Raw genomic sequence first — 18,104 nt, 5'->3', positions numbered from 1 at the left:
TTGGATCCACTCCTGCCCCTCGGGCATGGCTAAATTTAGATGTGACAGCTGTGGTGATGTCTCTTGGGCACGAGCACGTATGGGTTGCTGCCTGTTGGTAAAGTAATTTCTGGGTGCTGTCACAGCCTGTGCTCCAACAGATGAAGCAGCACGTGGCATGTGCCCTGACACATCAGGAGTTGCTGCTGTGTGACCTCAGCCAAACCCCTTCCTCAGTGTTAGGTATGCTTTGACGTGTTTGTTTTTCATTGCCTAAAGCCACCCTTTCTTTCAGGATTAGTGGCCCCCCTGCAGTTATTCAGGTGCTTTGATTCCCATACATTTGTAGTGGGAGGTCATGGGCTTTGTGCAACATTGGGTTCGATCCCCACATGGGCCATTCACTTAAGAGCTGGACTCAGTGGTCCCTTCCAACTCAGAATATTCTGTGATTTTTCTCTTTCCTACTACAGTGCCAGGGAGAAGAGCCCAGGACAAAACCCCTGCCTGCCCATGAAGCGGTGGGGTGGCTTGGAGGCTTGGTTTTGGAAGCAGGGTATGTGGCAGGGATCTTCTAGGGCCATTGCCATGGAGTTGGGTTTCCAGCTTGGCTTTGTGGTGTTTTGTCATGTGCTGATTAGCAGCCAAGTGGGTAAACAAGAGGGGAGGGGTGGTTGGGTTAGTATCAGATCAGGCTCTATGGAAAGTCCTGGATTCTGAGAACAGAAGTTTCTGGAAAGCACACAAATAAGTAAAATATTCCCAGGAAGTGTGCAAGAGCAGAGAGAAGGTTACCAGGGTTTTCCTGGGTTTTTTGCTTTCCTTGTCCAGTTGACTGACCTGGGAATTTAGAGCCTTCTGCCACCCCAGCTCTTACCCTGGAACCTTGTCTTCCCCGCTTTCTTCTGGGGCGTGGAAAAAGGCTGCTTGTACTGAATGCAGTGGGAGTTTGTGACTTCCACCCTTGCCTTTCCCGTTCCTCACTTCCTCTTGTTTTATTTAGTTTGTCCTTTTTGATGGCAGAGACGTATGATGGGTCAATCCCCGGTGCTGGGCTGTAGCAGAGGATCCCCTGAGCTCTGTCCCTGTGCTCGGCTCTGCAGCTACCCTTGAGCCCAGGAATCTCTGCTGCCTCCTCCCGGCTGTCTCGGGGTGGAACCCGGCTGAGCCTGAGCCGGTTCTGCCTGGGCTGCAGCTCTGCAGCCTCTGTGGTTTGGGTGCTGGCAGCCCCTGACCTCACGCTCCTTTGTGCAGCTGCAGTTCCAAGAAAAGCAGTGAACCAGAGCCCTGGCCACAGGGCAGAGGTGACACCAAGAGCTGTGAGAACTTAGAGGGTGCTGGGGGGCCTTGGGGAACCACACTTGTGGGTGGAAGGGTGCAGTGGAGGCTCAGGGGAAGCTGGAGGTGTTCACAAAGTTTTGCATTTGTTGCACTCAACAGAGAAGATGGGGGAGTTGAACCCAAATAAATGACAGTGTAAACTTAGGGTGAATCTGGCAGTGAAGCAAGACTTCCTGGAATCACAAGTGGCTTTTGCTGCAGGAAGGAGCTTCTTGCACAGACTAGGGGAGAAAAATTCTTCAAAATGTTCCATTTCCCCATTCTGACACAATTATCACACTGATCACCACATGTGTGTGTACAGCAGGCTCCAGGATAAAAATAGTTCTGCCAGTACCTGTAGCACTGGTTAGCAGAATTTCTTGTTGTAGACTGGGTTGTAACTGACAGAAATGATTCATACTGAAAGCAATAATTTGAATGTTAATAACTCCACAATTGAGCGTTCATTTTACCCAGTGGTTGGCGTGCTGTGGGCAAATATGGAATTGGGTCACAAAGTGTGTTCTTTTATTTGCCAGTGGAATTTTTGTCATTTCATATCTCAGCCTTCAAAGCTGGTGATCGAACTGATGGTTGAAATGGCTTTTGGCAATGTTAGCATTACATTAGTAGGTATTTGTGCTGTGAATCTGTTCAGTCTGAGAAGACATGGCGTGTCCTACCCAATAAAGACCCAGCCTTTGTCCTGTTGCTGTTGTCCCAGTCTCAGTTTCTCTGTGCCAGTCCCAGACACCTCTTTTTAGCACCATTGGCCTCTTTGTTGCTTTTCCCCAGATGTGGTTCCAGTCGGATTCTTGTGCAAAGACTGGGAATGTCTGACTTGCAGGGTGTTTTGTAGTCTTTGTATGAACACTGTAATACTTGGTCAGAAATGCTTCATCTCCCAAGATGAGATTTGAAAGGGGCTCTGCTGTGTTCTGCAAAGTGCTGTAATTTATCAATTTCCAGCAGTGATATTTTGGAGGTGATGGTGTGATTGGAGGAGCACAGATTTTGGTTGGATCATTTGCTAGAAGGTGAAAAATACTGAGAAGAATCTGATGAATACGGTTTCAAAACAATTCTTGATAATTTAATCATTCCCGAAACCTAGTGGCAATGGGAGCAGGATGATTGGACATACTCTGTGTCATGGTTGCTGAATTTTCCTGATTCTCTGCCAGTTGGAATAAATCTTCTTTGCTTGTCAATCAAGTTGAAAATAATTATTCAACCGTTTATTGTAAGGAGATACTAATGTCCTGAAAAAGATGCCATTTCTTTAGGTTGTCCCATTATTTTTTATGTGTTTTAATTTTGTACTATTATGGTAAATGTGCGTTATGAGAAAACCAGCCTTTGCCGCAGTAAGAATTATCATGAAAGGAATTATCGTGAAATAACCAAGACAATGAGGTAAGGCAGTCAGAAAGCAGAATACAAAGTCTAAGTAATATCAGCATCCCATTTTATGTATATTTTATGTGGTAAAACCTGAAATCGGTCATGTTTAAATAGCAGCTTTGGCAAGCACACTAAAATGCTTTCTCTGTGGAATGTGTTAAGTAGGCATTCCATTAAAACCCAGCAAGCTTGAAATTACTAATGATAAACCTTAAGGAAGTTAATAAATGGTTAGAATAGTTCCAGTGTATGGAAGTCACATTTGGACATTTGTAATCAGTAACTTGTGCTACTCTGGGAACAGATGGTTCTGAGTTACTGAGGAGATTTCCAGGAAATGTTTGTTAAGTGCCCAGAAATGGCTGATATTTAAAGAAGTGATTTAAAAGCCAAGCAGAATTTTTTGGGTGCCTTCTGTGGTCTTGGAATCCTCAGCACCTCACCTGCTTCGCCAGAGCAGCTGCGGTTGCAATCTCTGGCTGTCTGCAGTGCCCGAGTGTTTCCAGACTGATTCATCTGGAGCTCTTGGCTGAATGGCCAAAGTCACTTCTCACAAAAATGTGTAGATAAGGTGTTTATTTTTCCCTTTTGCTGTCTGAGTCCTGGAATAGTTTCCTCCAGGTTGGGAGCCTGTGAGGCTGTTTCCATCCATAATTGTCTAGGAAAGGAATCCCAGAGCAGCAGTGAGGAATTTGTGATTTCGGAGACTGTTAGCCAAACTCCCATATAAGGACAATGCCAGTAATGACATGGTGACCCGGGCAGGGCATTGGGGTGTGGCTCCTCATCCCTGGCTGAGTATATTTAGATATCAGTCCAGAAACTTGCCTGCTCCAGGGACGGTTCATCAAAGCTCATCTACCTGAACACTTCATTTTTATACCTATTTGCATCTCCCTTCCCACTTACTGCACGTGTGGAGTGGCCTGTCATGAAGGATGACCAATAGCTATGAATCTTTTCAGAAATACTGCAACTTTGCACAAGGCATCTCTTATGCTGCACTCCAGTTAGGGTGGGAGGTCCAAGGAAGGGCTTCTGCCCTTATGTACAAGCCTGTCCAGATCAGGCTCCCAACAAAAGCCAGTGTAAAGTAAAAGAAAAGCTGACCTGCCTGCCAGGACTGGTTCCTTTTAAATATTCCATCTTATGCCAGTTATTTTTTGTAAATGTTGTTAAACTTTCTGGATTTACAGGAGAGATCCAAGAGCAGCCCTCTCAAGTGGAGAATCCTAACCACGTTGGGAACACCTAGGGCAGCAAGGCCTTTGGGTACTGTTGTGCCCTGAAAGCACAAGGATGGGAGGGAGCTGGGAGGACCTGCTGAGCTGCTGATGCACTCAAGGTGTTCATAAGGTTTCCATCTTGAAGTTTTCTCCAGTGAATAACAAAGGAAGTTCATGCTGCAGTCAGAGGGAGGCACATGTGTGCTTTCTCTTATATTTCATTTTCACAAACCTTAGAAATTTTTGAGACCCCTCCTGCTGTGTTGGATTTTATATAACATGGCAAAGGGATTTAGAAAAGAAAAGAGTGATGGGAGGGAGGAGGCAGCAATGGCAGAGCCGCATACAGATCCAGGAGCATGGGTGAAAATCTTTTCCATGTGACTTTATAGCAACAAAGTGTAGTAGGAGTCCACAATCTGAAATCCATGCAGGGAGCTGCTCATTTGGATCATTTAGTAATTCATTGCCTTGGCTTTTCATCTCCACACTGGATTATTGGGTTAGATGCTGTTAGGAGCTGTGCAACTGCCTCCTGGTCACCTACCCTACAGACACTGTGTAGAAGAAGCTTACAAATTCTGAAAGCCAAAATTTTGGGGTAAATAAAATGGTGTTGCAGAAGCTAATGTGCTCCAGCTGTCTGGTTATTGTTTTTCCCAACAGTGCTGTAAGATTTCAGAGGATCTGTGGGAGATTGTATCCTGAGGATTTGGTTACTAATCATAGCATCCTGTGGGGCAGATGGAGCTGAAGTGACTTCTGGCATGTCAGTTCCATTGCTACCATCTGTGTTTTTAAAATTAGCAACAAAAATACATTTCGCTGCGTACAGAGTTAAAAAATTTAAACTTCAGTCCTCAGATCACAAAGGTGTGAGTCAAAACATCTCCCTTGGTAATTTTGTTTGTTTTTTTAGGATCTTGTCTCTTTAGTTGTGGAGGAAGAATTTCAGAGATGTGAGAATTCAGCCCTATGTTTCCCAGTTCCTGTTCCTCATCCTGTGATCCTGGAAATAGGCTGTGGCTCTGGAGCAATTGCTCTGAGTCTGCTCTGCAAACTGCCTCAGGTGAGCTCCCTTCAGTACTCCTGCTTCAATAGGTGCCTTTGTTAGAGGATAATCCTACTCTGCTCGTCTTCGCTGAGATGTCACAAACTTCTCTGATGGGACTTTGACAGCTCAGGTCTCTGACAGTCAGGCTCTGTAAGTTCGTAGTAGGTAGAGGAGAGATATTTGGGAATTTCTCCCTCTCCCCATCTGTCTGCAGGAATAGCAGAGACATAATCAGAATGAAAGAAGTGAATATGCTCATTCTGGAGCTGCTGCAGCTCACTATTAATCACCTTACCTTGAAGCACTGGTGGGTGCTGGTTTTAGAAACTAACCTGGGCTGAGGACAGGAGGTACTGAGGCATGGGCACACACTCTGTTAGTTGAATTTATGGGGCAGTCATCTCCAAAAACACCTTTCTGTGAATCAAAAGATCTTGTCTCCAGGAAACTGAAGGCTAAATTATACAGGAAAGGGATTATTATAGCAGTGTCAGTACTTGGGATCAATTAAAACAAGCATATCTCATTGCCACAACTGCCAAACCATGTTTTTGTAGTCTTTTGTTCCTTAGTAACAACCCACAGCTTCTGAGCAGAGTGAAAAGAGCAAGAAGGGGGCTGTTATCTGGGTGACCAAAGCCCTTCTTGCCCCTGATTCTTGTGGCATGTAACATGTTTATGGAGATACTCTTGGTCAAGAAAATGAGGAATGAATCCAAGATCTCATTGCGTGTGGTTAAGGGAAAAGTATTCCCCTCTCCTCGGAACTGCAGACCAGCCAGTTCCTTCTCAGGAATGAGAATTGCTGTGGCCAGCCCCTCCTCTTAGAGGACAGAAGTAGAAGTATAGTAGTAGAAGTATAAGCCCTGCCATATAAGAATTAGAGGTTGATGCCTCTAATGGAAGGGGTGTTCCTCCTCCCAGTTACCTGAGAAGGTTAATACTTGAGCTTCATTACTTCAGAGTATAATTGCTCTGATTTCCTTAGCTAGGAGAAGAGCTTCATGCTCTTTTCCTTGCTTGTTAACTTAAAGAGCTGTGTCAGTCTGTCCCTGTAACTCATAAAAGTCCTTTCCCAGCCCAAACTGCTGTGCCCAGAGAAATAAGGAGCCTTGACTGATTAGAATTAATGGTAGCCACACTGACAGCTAAGTGGAGTTACACTCTGGGTAATCTCCTTAGTGTTTGAGGTAGAATTTGGCACTAAAGTACTGGGTAAACAGCAGCAACTTTTCATTTATGGTCTCAGCTGTGTCCTTCACCTTAAGGGTGAGCTTCACGTGTGTGGGTGCTGGCCTGGAACCATGAAATTAATCCCCTTAGGAGTGATGGCAAATCACACCATCATCTCCAAGCAGTTTCTTCAAGCATGTGTTCTCTGTGTAAATCCATACCAACATCTGTGCTTAAAAAAACATTGAGCAAAGCAAAACCAAGTTAGGCCTTTGCCTGTGGTTTTCCCAAGGTGGAATGGAAGGTCAAACAAAGCTTTAGCTGTGGAGCCCTGTCTCTTACCACTATGCTGGAGAACTCTAAAATACTTGACACAGAGTCAAGTACATGCAGTCAATACAGGCAGTGAATGTGGTCTAAGGACTGCAGTGGAGTAACTGGGTAAAAGGTGTCTGCATAGCAGATGGAAAGTGCCAGAATCTCTGCCCAAGTGGTTGTGTTAGTGTTGGGAGGGATCCTGTCTATATTAGGGAGAATAAATCCAACAACATGACCTTCCTGCAGCCTGTGCCTAGCCCAGACTAGCCAGAGTGTTGAGTCTCACCCTTCCAGGAGCAGTGAGGGCTCAGGTGAGGTGAGTCACTGTGCCTCTGTTGTTGTCTGTTCTGGTGGGCTGCTGGCTGTGCTGCCGAGAGCCTTCAGTCACCTTAGTGCCTTACACACATCACTCATGATCCCAGCTATGCCCTACATGGATTCCTCAGAAGCTGCTCCTTCCAGGAGCCCAGAGTGAGCAGTCTCTGGTCGGTTTTGATCTTGCACGTTTGGCAGTCTGCTCGGGAATCTTGATGTTGTAACACCTGCTTGGTGGGGTTTGTTGTTTTTATCTGTTCTAGAGCAGAGTCATAGCCATGGATAAAGAGGAGGCTGCTGTGGATCTCACCAGGGAGAATGCACACAGGTACAAGACCACATATTACTCATTTTTTTGTAAATTATAGTGTATTGAGTTCTCAATACTTGTACACGTGGTTCATGTTTATCACCATTGGAAACCAGAGAATGTTTAGTTGTTGAACTCCTAAAGTGTGTAACAATCCAGAAAAAAATTGCTCATGTTTACCAGAGTGATTTTCTTTGGCTTGTGAACATGCTTTGCAAAGACAGCAGCCTAAGTAAAGCAGTGGTGCTCACATGCTGTTTGTCAAGGGTTTTCAAAGCATTTCTTGGTAACTACTCTTACCCCTGTCTGTGAACTCAGGAAGCTCAGGACTGAAGTAGGAATGTTTATGTCACGTGGGAGGTTAAGGACAGGTATATCCTGAACCCTTCTCTCTCTGGCTCCCTCGATCATGCTTGTTTCTGTCCTTGCTCCTATAGAGATGCTTGCACAGTCAAGCAGCACTTTTCCTCTGATGTGCTGTGTGGTGTCCCTCAGCATCCTCCCTGCAGTCTTGGTTTGGTGGGAATGGTGCTGCTGGATCCCGTGCTGTTCAGACACCTGTGCTGTGGCTGGATGGATATTCAGAGCTGCTGGCTCAAACACCTTGTGCTGAAAGATGTCTGTCAGGTTGTCCTTGTCCTTCATAGTGGCTCCACTTGCTCAGCTTTTGTGTCAGATTGTTCTGGCCCATCACTACCACAGGGAACCCCAGAGCTGGAATCCCAGTATGCTTCTGAGTCTCTGTGGGCTTTGTGAAATGAGCTCCAGATTGCATTCTTGTCCTCAGTAACTGCTGGGCCCTAGGCATTAATTAGAGCCATCTCAGAAAGAATTCCTGTTGCTGTTTCTCATGGAGTCCAGTACAGCTGTGAGTCTCTAGAGGTGCTGGTTAACTGGGATTTCTGTCCACAGACCCACATACCCCTTTTTTTCCCAAGCTGCTGCCAGCACTGTGGGGGGGCTACTTCTGGTGCTGACTGAACTGGGCTGCATCTCTTTACTTCTTGCAACCAGTCCCAGCTTGTGTGTGAGTCTGAAGAGCTTAGTAGGAACAAGCCCTTCCTAAACTGGTTACCTCACTATTACCCTTTGCCTCCTAGCCCAGTTACAGGGAATGGGGAGCAGAGGTTTCATTCTAATGTGTCAGGGTCAAACCAAATTCTGTTGCAATTTTTCATTGATATAATAAAAGCTGGCCAGATCTTTGCCTCCTTTATAATCTATAACTCTGACCTCTGGGGAAAATTGTCTTGCTTATTAACATTGCTTGTTGGCTCAAGAGTGAATGAGGGAGTATAATGCCATATCAGAGAACTTCATATGTCTCCATGGATATTTTCATTGTGTCTTTGGGATCTTGTCCCTGGCGTGGTGCCCTGTAGCTCTTGGGAGAGAAGCCAGCAGGATAAGCTGTGTTACTTCTTGACTGAACCCAGCTTGGATCCTGTCTGCTTTTCAGAGCTCCCTTATCCTAGCTGTGTTCTCTGGATGCTTAGATGAGTCTTACTGGATCAATCCCAGTGCCAGATCCATCTGGGCACAAGGCACACAGTGCAGGAATCCCTCCCTTTCCTGACGCCTGTGTATCCTGACAGGGCAGGACTGTAGGCCCTCAGCAAAGGGAGTAGAACTTGGGTGTAAGGCCACTGTGGTGGGAGGAGAGAACATGCTGGGAAGATCTTGGCAGTTGTGAATATATGCATATCAGATAAGAGGTGCAATATGTAGTGATCTGTTTGTAGAATGTACTGTTCATGAATCCACACAAACACACCTCCTAATCTTTCTTCTTTCTGTTCTTGTATCTGGAATTTTACAGGCTGCAGCTCCAAGAAAGGATTCACGTCATCCACCAAAATGTTTCACACAGTAACTCTTTTCACTGTTACAATCCCCTTTCCCTTTTTGTCTTTGATGGGTGGAGGGAAGCATGAGAGACAGCCAAGGGACCACTCTGGGATGCAGGCAGCAGAAGAGTGAAGTTAATAGAGAAAAAGGTCAGTAAGAAGTGAGGCAGTGAAGCTTTTCCTGCAGAGATTTCCAGGGCAGATTATCAACTGAGAGAAGCCCCTGACTACATCAGAAGGTGAATTGTTCTTGGCTTTATGTGTCCCAAGGTTGTGTCTGAGCTGGGAGTCCAGGTGCTCTTTACTGTTGCTGGGGAGAGGCAAATATATACAGAGTGTAATTAATTCCATGCTGACATGGATGCTTTGGATAAACACAAACATGCCTGTCTCTCCACTGATGTTAGAGGGAGCCCAGATATTTAGCTTAGATTAAGTGCCCAATCTTACTCAGCTGAAATTAGGTTAGTTGAACCAGGAAAGGATGCTTTTCTTCCGCAGAGCCAGCTGAAACCAGTTAAAACTAACATTTGGTGGGGCCTATCCAGTTAGGTCGATAGTGCTTGGCTGTTTGTTAGCAGCTGTGGAGCCAGGAGCTGCAGCTGTGGGTTCATTAATACACCTTTCTGGCACTTGTTTTTGACACTCTGCTATCTCTTATAGCTGAAAGCTGTGTGCCAAGAGGCTGCCTGAGGGCAGTGTCATACTCCTGTGGTTACATGAGGTCTGATTCAGGGCTGGCCTGTGTCAGACAGCAGCAGGAGTGTAGGGAGCTGCTCCTGGTCTGCAGAAGAGCAGCCCATTGTTGTTTTTGCTGAGGGGCCCTGCAGCTCTTTGGAGGTCCTGCTGCAGTTCTGTAAGAGGAATGATGTTCATCTGAAAAGCCAGTCTGAGCTCCCACTTAGGTCTTTGTGAGCTCTCTGAATTCTGGTTGTTGCTTTAGATCCATGTGGGCACAGAGCTCCAGGGCATCAAGCTCCTGTGATTTTTAACATGTCCTGCTAAGCAGGCTCTTGATATGAAAAAATGATACTTTGCCTGTGCTTTCCTTTTTATTATTCTTGCATTCCTGGGACAGGGAACAGGGCAGGCTGTTGCAGAAAGAAACAGGATAAAATTTTATTATCACAAAGCAGAGCCAAACACATTTACATGTGCCTGGAGACAGTTTCCTGGGGAGGGTGTTGACACTGAGCTTATAGGGAAGATGCTGTGCTTGAGAGCTGGTTGTGATTCTTTTTCTTTTCTAGGTTCTGCCAAACAGCTGCTGCTCTGGGGCCCCATAGATGTCATAGTCAGTAACCCCCCATATGTTTTCCATGAAGACATGGCTTCCTTGGATGCAGAAATCCTCCGGTAATCAGACAAAGAGATTTTTCCTCTCCTGTTTGTCGAAGCAAGGTTTTCTGTCTGCTTCCTTATACTACACACAATTGCACACAAAACATGCAAATGTAATATACACGTGCAAAATGTAGGTGTGTTTATTTGGGATATAATAATGCAGGCTTGCTTTGATACTGCTTATAGGCCTGAAGCAATATGGAAGTGTTTTAAAGATTTATTAAAATGGAAAAAGCACAAAGTTTGAAATTAGCAAGTTCCCAATCCAAAATTGATTGTCATGCGTGTGAGGAGAAAGTCCTGCCGCCACCTCTGTACAAGATGTGCACCAGAGCAGGTTCTGACAGCTGAGCTTTCTGCACCCCAGCTGGCTCTGCTGGGTTAGCCACAGCCTGATCTGGTGGTTGGCATGGTGGAAATCAAGCAGTGATCCCTTGCTGTACAACCGCCTCACTCCCTGGCCAGCTTAGAGAGAACAGACCTGTGTGTTGGAACTCTGAGATCCCAGCTACAGTTGGCTCCTAATTTTCAGAAATACTTCAGGAGATGTCTTCTGCTTGTGCTACATGTGGGGTTTCTCAGCCCAGTGGTAGCTGCCTTCTCCCTCCCTGTATTTCCCATAAAAGGGGTGAGTGCTGTCACCTGCCCTGGGAACACTGGAGTTCAGGTGTGTTAGGGGCACTTTTCTCCTTGGGGGTGTGGGGTGATGCATTCTCAAGGGCCACAGGAATTGCTGTCAAATATCTTTTTCTTCCCACACTCCAGCTATGAGGACCTTGATGCACTGGATGGGGGAGATGATGGCATGAGAGTCATCAAAACAATTCTGGCTTTGGCTCCTTCTCTTCTGAAGGTTTCTGGGTAAGCACTACCCTCTTTTGAATTTCATGTCTTTTATCCATCCACTTCTGTAAGTTCTGTACTTCTCTGTATAAAAACAAAACAGATAGAAAATAGTTGCAAAATTGTCCCCTCATTGCCCCAGTTGATAATAGCAGTTTACAAAATGTCATGTGTGTAAGCAAAATTAGCTTGAAATGGTTAGTAAAGGGGTATGAGCCTTCCTTGGCTGTTGGTGGTGTTTCCTGGTCATTAGTGAAGTGAGAATCTTTTAAGGTCAAAGCAGCAACAAAAAGAACATGGAAGAGAGCAGCTGAGAAAGAGAGTGCAGAAAGCAGGGGAGCTTTCTAAGGAGAATAACTGATGGAAGGAGAAGCAGTGTAAAACTCTTTGAGGATGGATATAGAACTCTGCTTCCCTCCCACCCTTTAATTATGGGAAACTTGTTTGTTGTGCCAGTATACAATGCTGAATATCCCAGGAGAAAGAAGATCAGTCAGGGATAGTTTCTTAAATGTTAAATTTCTCCATGATTAATATTCAAGACTGATTGTTCCTATTCTCTGTCATGTGAGATCCATTTTGAAGATCAACATGCTGATACCCAAAAGTACTGTTCATGTGCCAGGGCATTCACACATCGTGTTTGATATTCCTGACATTTGGCCAGCATAAGGTCGTTGAAAATCTGCTGTTTTGAGAAGAAGAATGGGAATATTGAGAGGCATACTGCATGCAGAATTCATTCCTCATGCTTTGCATGACCACAAGAGCAGAAGATGCTCCTCAGAATTTCCCAGCAATAGAGACTGGTCCTGAGGGGTTGTTTGTTAAGATTATTTCTTTTCCTTCTCTTTTTGCTTGTTTAATAAGGTGGAGCCCCCGTTGAGGAGGGGAAGTTTTTTAAGGTCAGAAATGAGATCCACACACAGCTTGTAGTTAGCCTGGTGAATTTGTAGGGAGTATTCAGTCTGGGATATTTTAAGAGTTCTCAGGAGAGCATTTGATGGGGTTTGGCCTGTGTCCCTTGCCTGCTAAACTTGTCCCTTGCTGTGCTGTCCCAGGCTGTAACCAGCTCCATCAGTGCCTGTGAGCTGGGGTGGTTCTGCTTTGTCACGGGAGGGGACATGGGGAATGAGCCAGTGTCATAAAGCCTGGCAGAGATGGAAATAGCCCTGCAGTGTCCAGGCCTGGCCCTGGTGCCCTAACTGAGGTTATTTGATCAGTTCTGTGTAGGCCTGAATGCTGGTGTTGTTTTCATGGCTGATTTATGGAGACATTTACTGTGGAAGAATGTGTGTACTGACTTGTACTTCGTGTCTCTCGCTGCTTATGCACAGAGGGACTCCAGGCTGCCAGGCCAGTGCTCAGTGTTCCTGCAGCACAAAACCTCCTTCTGTCCTTAAATCTTTGGGGGTTTCAGAAACACAGTGCTGGTGGTATCTCTGGGTGGGCTTCAGAAGGTCTCACTGCATCTCAATACAAGGCTTTAACTGCTCACACAGACGAGTACCATGAGAATTCCCCCCAGGATCAACACTTTCTCCCCTGAAGGAGGCAGCTGGAATCTGCATCTTAAATGGACAGCTATGACCTGGTTTAGGACTGTTGGATTGCACTGTGTTTACTGACCTTTTCATTTCCTGCACTGGTCAGAGTCAGACAGAAAGAAAGATCTTAATTTTTATCAGTTTAGCAACTTAAATGTGCACCTCTCCAGTTCTACTCCCAAATGTGTCTTTTCAGGAGTGTATTTCTGGAAGTTGATCCCAGGCATCCAGATATGGTGGAGCACTGGCTACAGGCACACCCAGACTTACTGCTCACCCTCCGTGCCATTCACAAGGACTTCTGTGGCAAGTCAGTCTTTTTTTGCCTTCAATTTTTTGCAGATTTTGTGTCCTTTGTAGAATATGTCCCTGTACCTTTACATATTAAATGAGTTCAGCCAGAGAAGCTTTATGGCTGAAGCCAGTCTTTGACAAAATAGGGGCTCCCTGGTAGTATCTCAGCCTTCTGCTATCCTGAGACCGCCTGGCAAGTGTTTGAGTCAGAAATTCTGACACAGGTGAGCATTTCTGATGGGGTGACTGGCTCTGGTGGGGTCATTGCCATTGGAAAATTGCTGCTTTTATAGGATGAAAGTAGAAGGCACATTGTCCCTAGTGAGACTTAAAGCTCTGGTCTTTCTTTTTCCCACAGGCCTAGGTTTCTGCACATCCAGAAACAAAGCAGCTGACAAGTGTGTCAGAAACAGCTCTCCTTGCAGGATGCTTTTTGCTCTTGAGCCTGGCTGAACAGCTTGTTGAAAACTTCTTCTGCCTTGTGAAAAGAATCTCCATTCCCCAGAGTGCGGACTCTCCATGCAGTGACAGACCCCTCATTTCCTGACACAAATTTCATCCAGAGATGCAGAAGTTCAGCTGAGCATGTGGAAGTGTTTCACCTTCCTCAGGGAACTGCATGAAACATTTTGGTCTGTTCTGCTAAAGTGACTCAATCATCTCAGGACCCAAGACAGAAGAGTTCACAGCTCCAGATTAAAAATACAGCTTCTCAACGTGCCAGATCACCCATTTGGCCTAGAAAGAATTTAATTTTTTTTTTAATTGGCCTTGAGATGCATTTATATAGAATGTGGCCAGATGGGATGATGAATCCAAACTCTGGCTTATGTTGGCACACGGATTTGCAGGTATAACAGGACATAACTGATGTGCACATTTCAAATGCAGTTCTGTTCCAGGATCCTGGTGCTCCAATAGCAAACAGCCTTTGTTTCCCACTCCTGCTGAGTGATTGTCACTGAAGGATCAGTGCACATGTTACAGAACCTGAATTTACAGCCCTTGACACTTGGTGGATGCTGCCAGAAGCAGTCACAGCATTGTAATAAAGATAGTGCTTCAGATCAGGCTCCTTAAAAGAATTGCACTGCAGTTATTCAGAGATGCTGGCAGACCTGAATAAACATCTGGCACCCACACATTGCTCTGATAGTAATAGAAATGTCTACGTTCCATGTGAGGCATTTAATTGCAAGACTTTACAGAGAAGGCCAGAGTCACTACTCCAGTTTTGCAGACGGAGAAGTTGAAAAACGGGAGGTGAAATGACCTGTACAAAATTGGACAGTACTGGAGTACGACCCAGTCTCTTGACAGGCGTGGGAATAGCTGATGTCTGTCTCTTTGGGAAGGATGACTCAGACTAGGGCTACCTGAAACAGCACTGAGAGAAGTGCCTGAAGTGGACAGTCAGCATCATGTCAGTATAAATAATGGCAGGATTAAATTCAAGCTGCTGCTTGCTGTTGCTGTGTTTCCCGTGGTGCAAGTTCTCTTCCAGACCATAGCTAGCCAGGGAAGGAAGGAAGGCAGGCAAGGCAAGGAAAGGATCTGGCCTGCCAGTCCAGATGGAAGCAGTTGCTGGGCCAGTGAAGGTGAGCACTCAGGAGGGTTGGGAGTGTCCAGACAGGGCCCTGCTGTGTGTGTGTGCCAGGGAGGAGCTGTCAGGCTCTGTCCGGCTGACCTGGGACTGCACAGCCAGAGACACCAGGCAGGACATGCAGCAGCAATCTGAGTCTGTTGGAAGGCTGCAGCAGGTTCAGAGGGTCTTACATGAGCACTGATATATCTGCTCCCTTTCCCCTCTGCCTCTCCCACACTCTCACTCCTCAAATAAGTCTTTCCTTCACCCCCTTAACTCCTGAACATCAGCCCTGCTTTCCCACAGACACCTGAGCTCTCTGTGATGAGCCAGCACTTGGGGTTCCAGCTGGAACCTCTCCCTACTCACAGCTCTGTTCACAGACTGGTCTTTCACCCATTGTACATCTCACACTACATTTATCCACCCCAGTAGTTTACCATGTCCTGTATACTCTTTACTTGAATTTGTGAGTCTGCTCTGGCCTGCAGTACCTGCCCTGGTTAAACACAGTAGAGGAATCTGAGGAAGGAAAGAACAAAAATAGGTCAGTTAAAGTGCATTTGAGCCTAGGTTTGGAAATAGTTTCAGTACAGCTGATTTCTGGCCTCCTAGAGCCATGACTACAAAGTGTAGTCAAAGTGTTGTGTGGTTGTGGATTTTTTTTTTTATAGTAATTTTTAAAATTTAGTTTGTCAGACTCTGTTTAAAAATTAAAGAAATGAGTTCTCAGATTTCTTCTGGGTGTTAGCAGTGTTTGTGCATGAAACAGAGCATTATACACAGCCTGCTTCTGCAGGAGGCCTTAAAGCTGGATAGTCCATGGGCTGATGGGAATGTTAAACAGCATCGTGCTGCTTTCTTCTTGGGGGTGAGCTGGTTTCCTGCAGCAGGCTGGAGTTAGGTGGCCCTCTGAGAGTGCCAGTGGCTGGGCTGCAGAAGGCAGTGTGTTTTTTCTTGGAAGCATCAGTCAATCCCTTGTCTGAGCTCTGAACAGGACAAATCCCCTGCGAGACAGACTACTGGTCTAATCCAGTAGGACAAGTGTTAAATTCCTATATTTATCACTAAAACACTTGTATTTCTATGTATTTGCATTGCATAGTGGTCATATATCTTGGAAAATCACATGGTGTTGCTGACCTTTTCATAAAAGGAAAAATTGCTGTTCCTCCCAGGAGGGCGGATGTTCCTGTGGGACTCGCATCCGAGGGAATGTGCTGGTGTAGTACAGTGTGTTCCTCGGTGCTTTGCACAGATTGGCCTGGGCTCCTTTTGGTACAGAAGCACTGCACAGCTTTTTGGAGGTTTTAAGGAGCCTGGCTGGAGCACTGGGCCATGTCTGTGTTGCCTGAGGGCAGGAGGCTGAGCTGACACTGGCAGAGCCCCGGGCACGTGAGCTCTGCAGGGGCAGAGCTGCTCCCTGGAGCCAGAGGGCTGAGGCTTCACTCGGCATTCTGCATAATCCAGTATCTGACATACACTGAATTTTCTGGGAATTTACTGCTTCTTGGGAACGGTATCAAAATGGTGATTTGATTCCTCAGGTGATGTGTTCGGGGGGGGGCTTTGTTTCCTTTCAGGACCCTGAGGAGCATGGTTGTGTTTGTGCTCACATCTCTGTTTTGGGGGTTACTGGGTGTGCGGTATCTGCTGGGGTGACACTGCCCTTCCCCGAGGAGGAGCCGCTTTGGCAGAGCCCTGCAGATGGAGCTGCAGTCCCAGTTTAGTTGGGTCCATGCTGGAGACACTCCTGCCTCAGCCTTCCCGCTTTGGACAAGGTGCAGGCCCCAGGGAGAGCAAGAACTGGGGTCAGCAGAGGGCTGAAGTGTAGGTGCAGCTGCAAATGGGGCTTTAACATCAGTTGCTGTGCCGGGAAACAGAACTTCCACACTGGGTTCGTGTCAGGAAGGCTGGAAGGAGACTCACAGCTGTGACACAAGACTGAGGTTGTACCTCCTGGTGTGACTAGGAGGCCCAAAGCCCCCATAGGGCTGGAGGTGAGAAATAGATACCATCCTTGTTCTGGTATAATGTCCATGTGGGCACCCCAAAGTGCAAGCCCTGACCATGCTTTCAGTCTCCACCCGAGAGATGGTGTGAAAGGGACTTTGCAGGGACCTTAGAGAGACATTTATCCTCACAGTGTTCTCTGCTGAGCCTGTGCTCTTGTAGGGCTGAGACAGCTTTCCATGTGAGGACCTGACAGACACAGAGTGACTGCATTAGGGTGACACAGGATATCTCTGGGGACCCACGTTACCGTGTGTGTGTGTGTGGATAACTGGCCAGCACTCAGTTCCTCAGTGTAGGGCCATAGATCAAAATGGCTTGGAAGAGAACTTGACAGTCATCTAGCTCAATTTCCCATCCAAGTAAGCATCAACTTGCCTTACATCATTCCTGACAAATGTTTGCCCAGCCTGACCCAAAAGGCTCCCAGTACTGATAAGGACTTTAGCATGCAATCTGTCCTGGTGCTTTGTGGTTCTATCTGCTGGAAAGTTTTCCTTTGTCATGGCAGCTCTGCTGTGACTAAAGCTGAGCACTTCTCCTGTCCTGAGGTGGAGAACAGCTGGCTCTCTTCTTAGAGCACCTTCCATGTGGTAGTCTGTTCCCATATTTCCTCAGAGTCTTCATCTCTGAGGGAAAGAACTCCCACACTTACTTCTGTAGGCTGCTTGCATGTCCTTCCCTCCCTGCTTGTGAAATGTAAGGGGGACCACGTGTGCTTCAGACTTGTTAGAGGTGATACTTGTGCCTCTGGTGAGTGGGATAATAAAGCTGCTAGAGCTCACCTTGTGACAGAGCAGTCATTTCCCAAGCCAAAACTTGCATTAACATCTTTTTTGTCTGGGAAAGTTATCAAAAACTGTATTTAAGTTTTAATAAATTACAATTTCCACTCCAGGCTGCATCCTGAGGAACAAATACCCACTGAAAGAAGGCTTCTTTCTCACACTCCAGAAGATAATAAGGTACCAAGAGAGACTTAATACACTTTCCAGGCTATTTCCTTTTCCATAGATGTTTTGATATGCTTTGAGTTCAGTGTCAGAAGTTTCAGATGTTGTTCTGTGGAGGGTCATGTCACAGTCCTTTGCTTCTTTCCCCTGGCAGCTGCTGGCAAATCTCAGTGTGGTCCATCCAATCTCTGGTGAACACAGGGGCACTTTTATGAAATTCATGCCATCTGCTGCTTGGTGACAGGACTCAGCACCCTGCTGCAGTGTGATGAACCAGCTTGGCTTTGCTGCTTTCCAGTGCAAACCCAGAGGATGTGGGAGTGAGCAGAGCACCAGCACTCGTTTCTCTGCAGCAAGTGCCTCTCTGAGCACGATGAGAGCGTGACACAGCTGCTGCAGAGGGCTGGGAACGTGCATCCTGTGCACAGCAGCCACTGCAGCTCTGACAGTGCACGACTGTCAAATGTGCTGGGCTGCAGACAGGTGCAGAGAAGTGCTGCCACATATTGTGGGCTCTCTGGTTTGTCCCCAGGTGTGGTTGATGTCAGAACTGTAGCTTTGTTTGAGTGGCAGCTT

The 18,104-nt window shown here is 46.3% G+C and overlaps 1 protein-coding gene across 1 annotated transcript in view; it reads left to right on the top strand.

Moving 5' to 3' along the window:
- The window catches only part of HEMK1 (HemK methyltransferase family member 1), a 28,174-nt gene extending 10,679 nt beyond the window's left edge, over positions 1-17,495 (top strand). The window contains exons 6-12 of the mRNA XM_042018770.1: positions 4,852-5,001; positions 7,056-7,120; positions 8,922-8,971; positions 10,200-10,305; positions 11,059-11,154; positions 12,880-12,993; positions 13,336-17,495. Coding sequence (XP_041874704.1) covers positions 4,852-5,001; positions 7,056-7,120; positions 8,922-8,971; positions 10,200-10,305; positions 11,059-11,154; positions 12,880-12,993; positions 13,336-13,372 — 618 coding nt within the window. The 3' untranslated portion in view covers positions 13,373-17,495. The remainder of the gene's footprint in view (positions 1-4,851; positions 5,002-7,055; positions 7,121-8,921; positions 8,972-10,199; positions 10,306-11,058; positions 11,155-12,879; positions 12,994-13,335) is intronic.
- Positions 17,496-18,104: the final 609 nt, after the last annotated feature.

This window comes from Corvus kubaryi, unplaced genomic scaffold (genome assembly GCF_017639235.1).
Source record: "Corvus kubaryi isolate FWS band 111438036 unplaced genomic scaffold, C.kubaryi_AGA036_p1.0 124, whole genome shotgun sequence".
Taxonomy (NCBI): domain Eukaryota; kingdom Metazoa; phylum Chordata; class Aves; order Passeriformes; family Corvidae; genus Corvus; species Corvus kubaryi.
The sequence above is the reverse complement of the archived record's forward strand: the minus strand, read 5'-3'. Positions and strand labels throughout refer to the sequence as shown.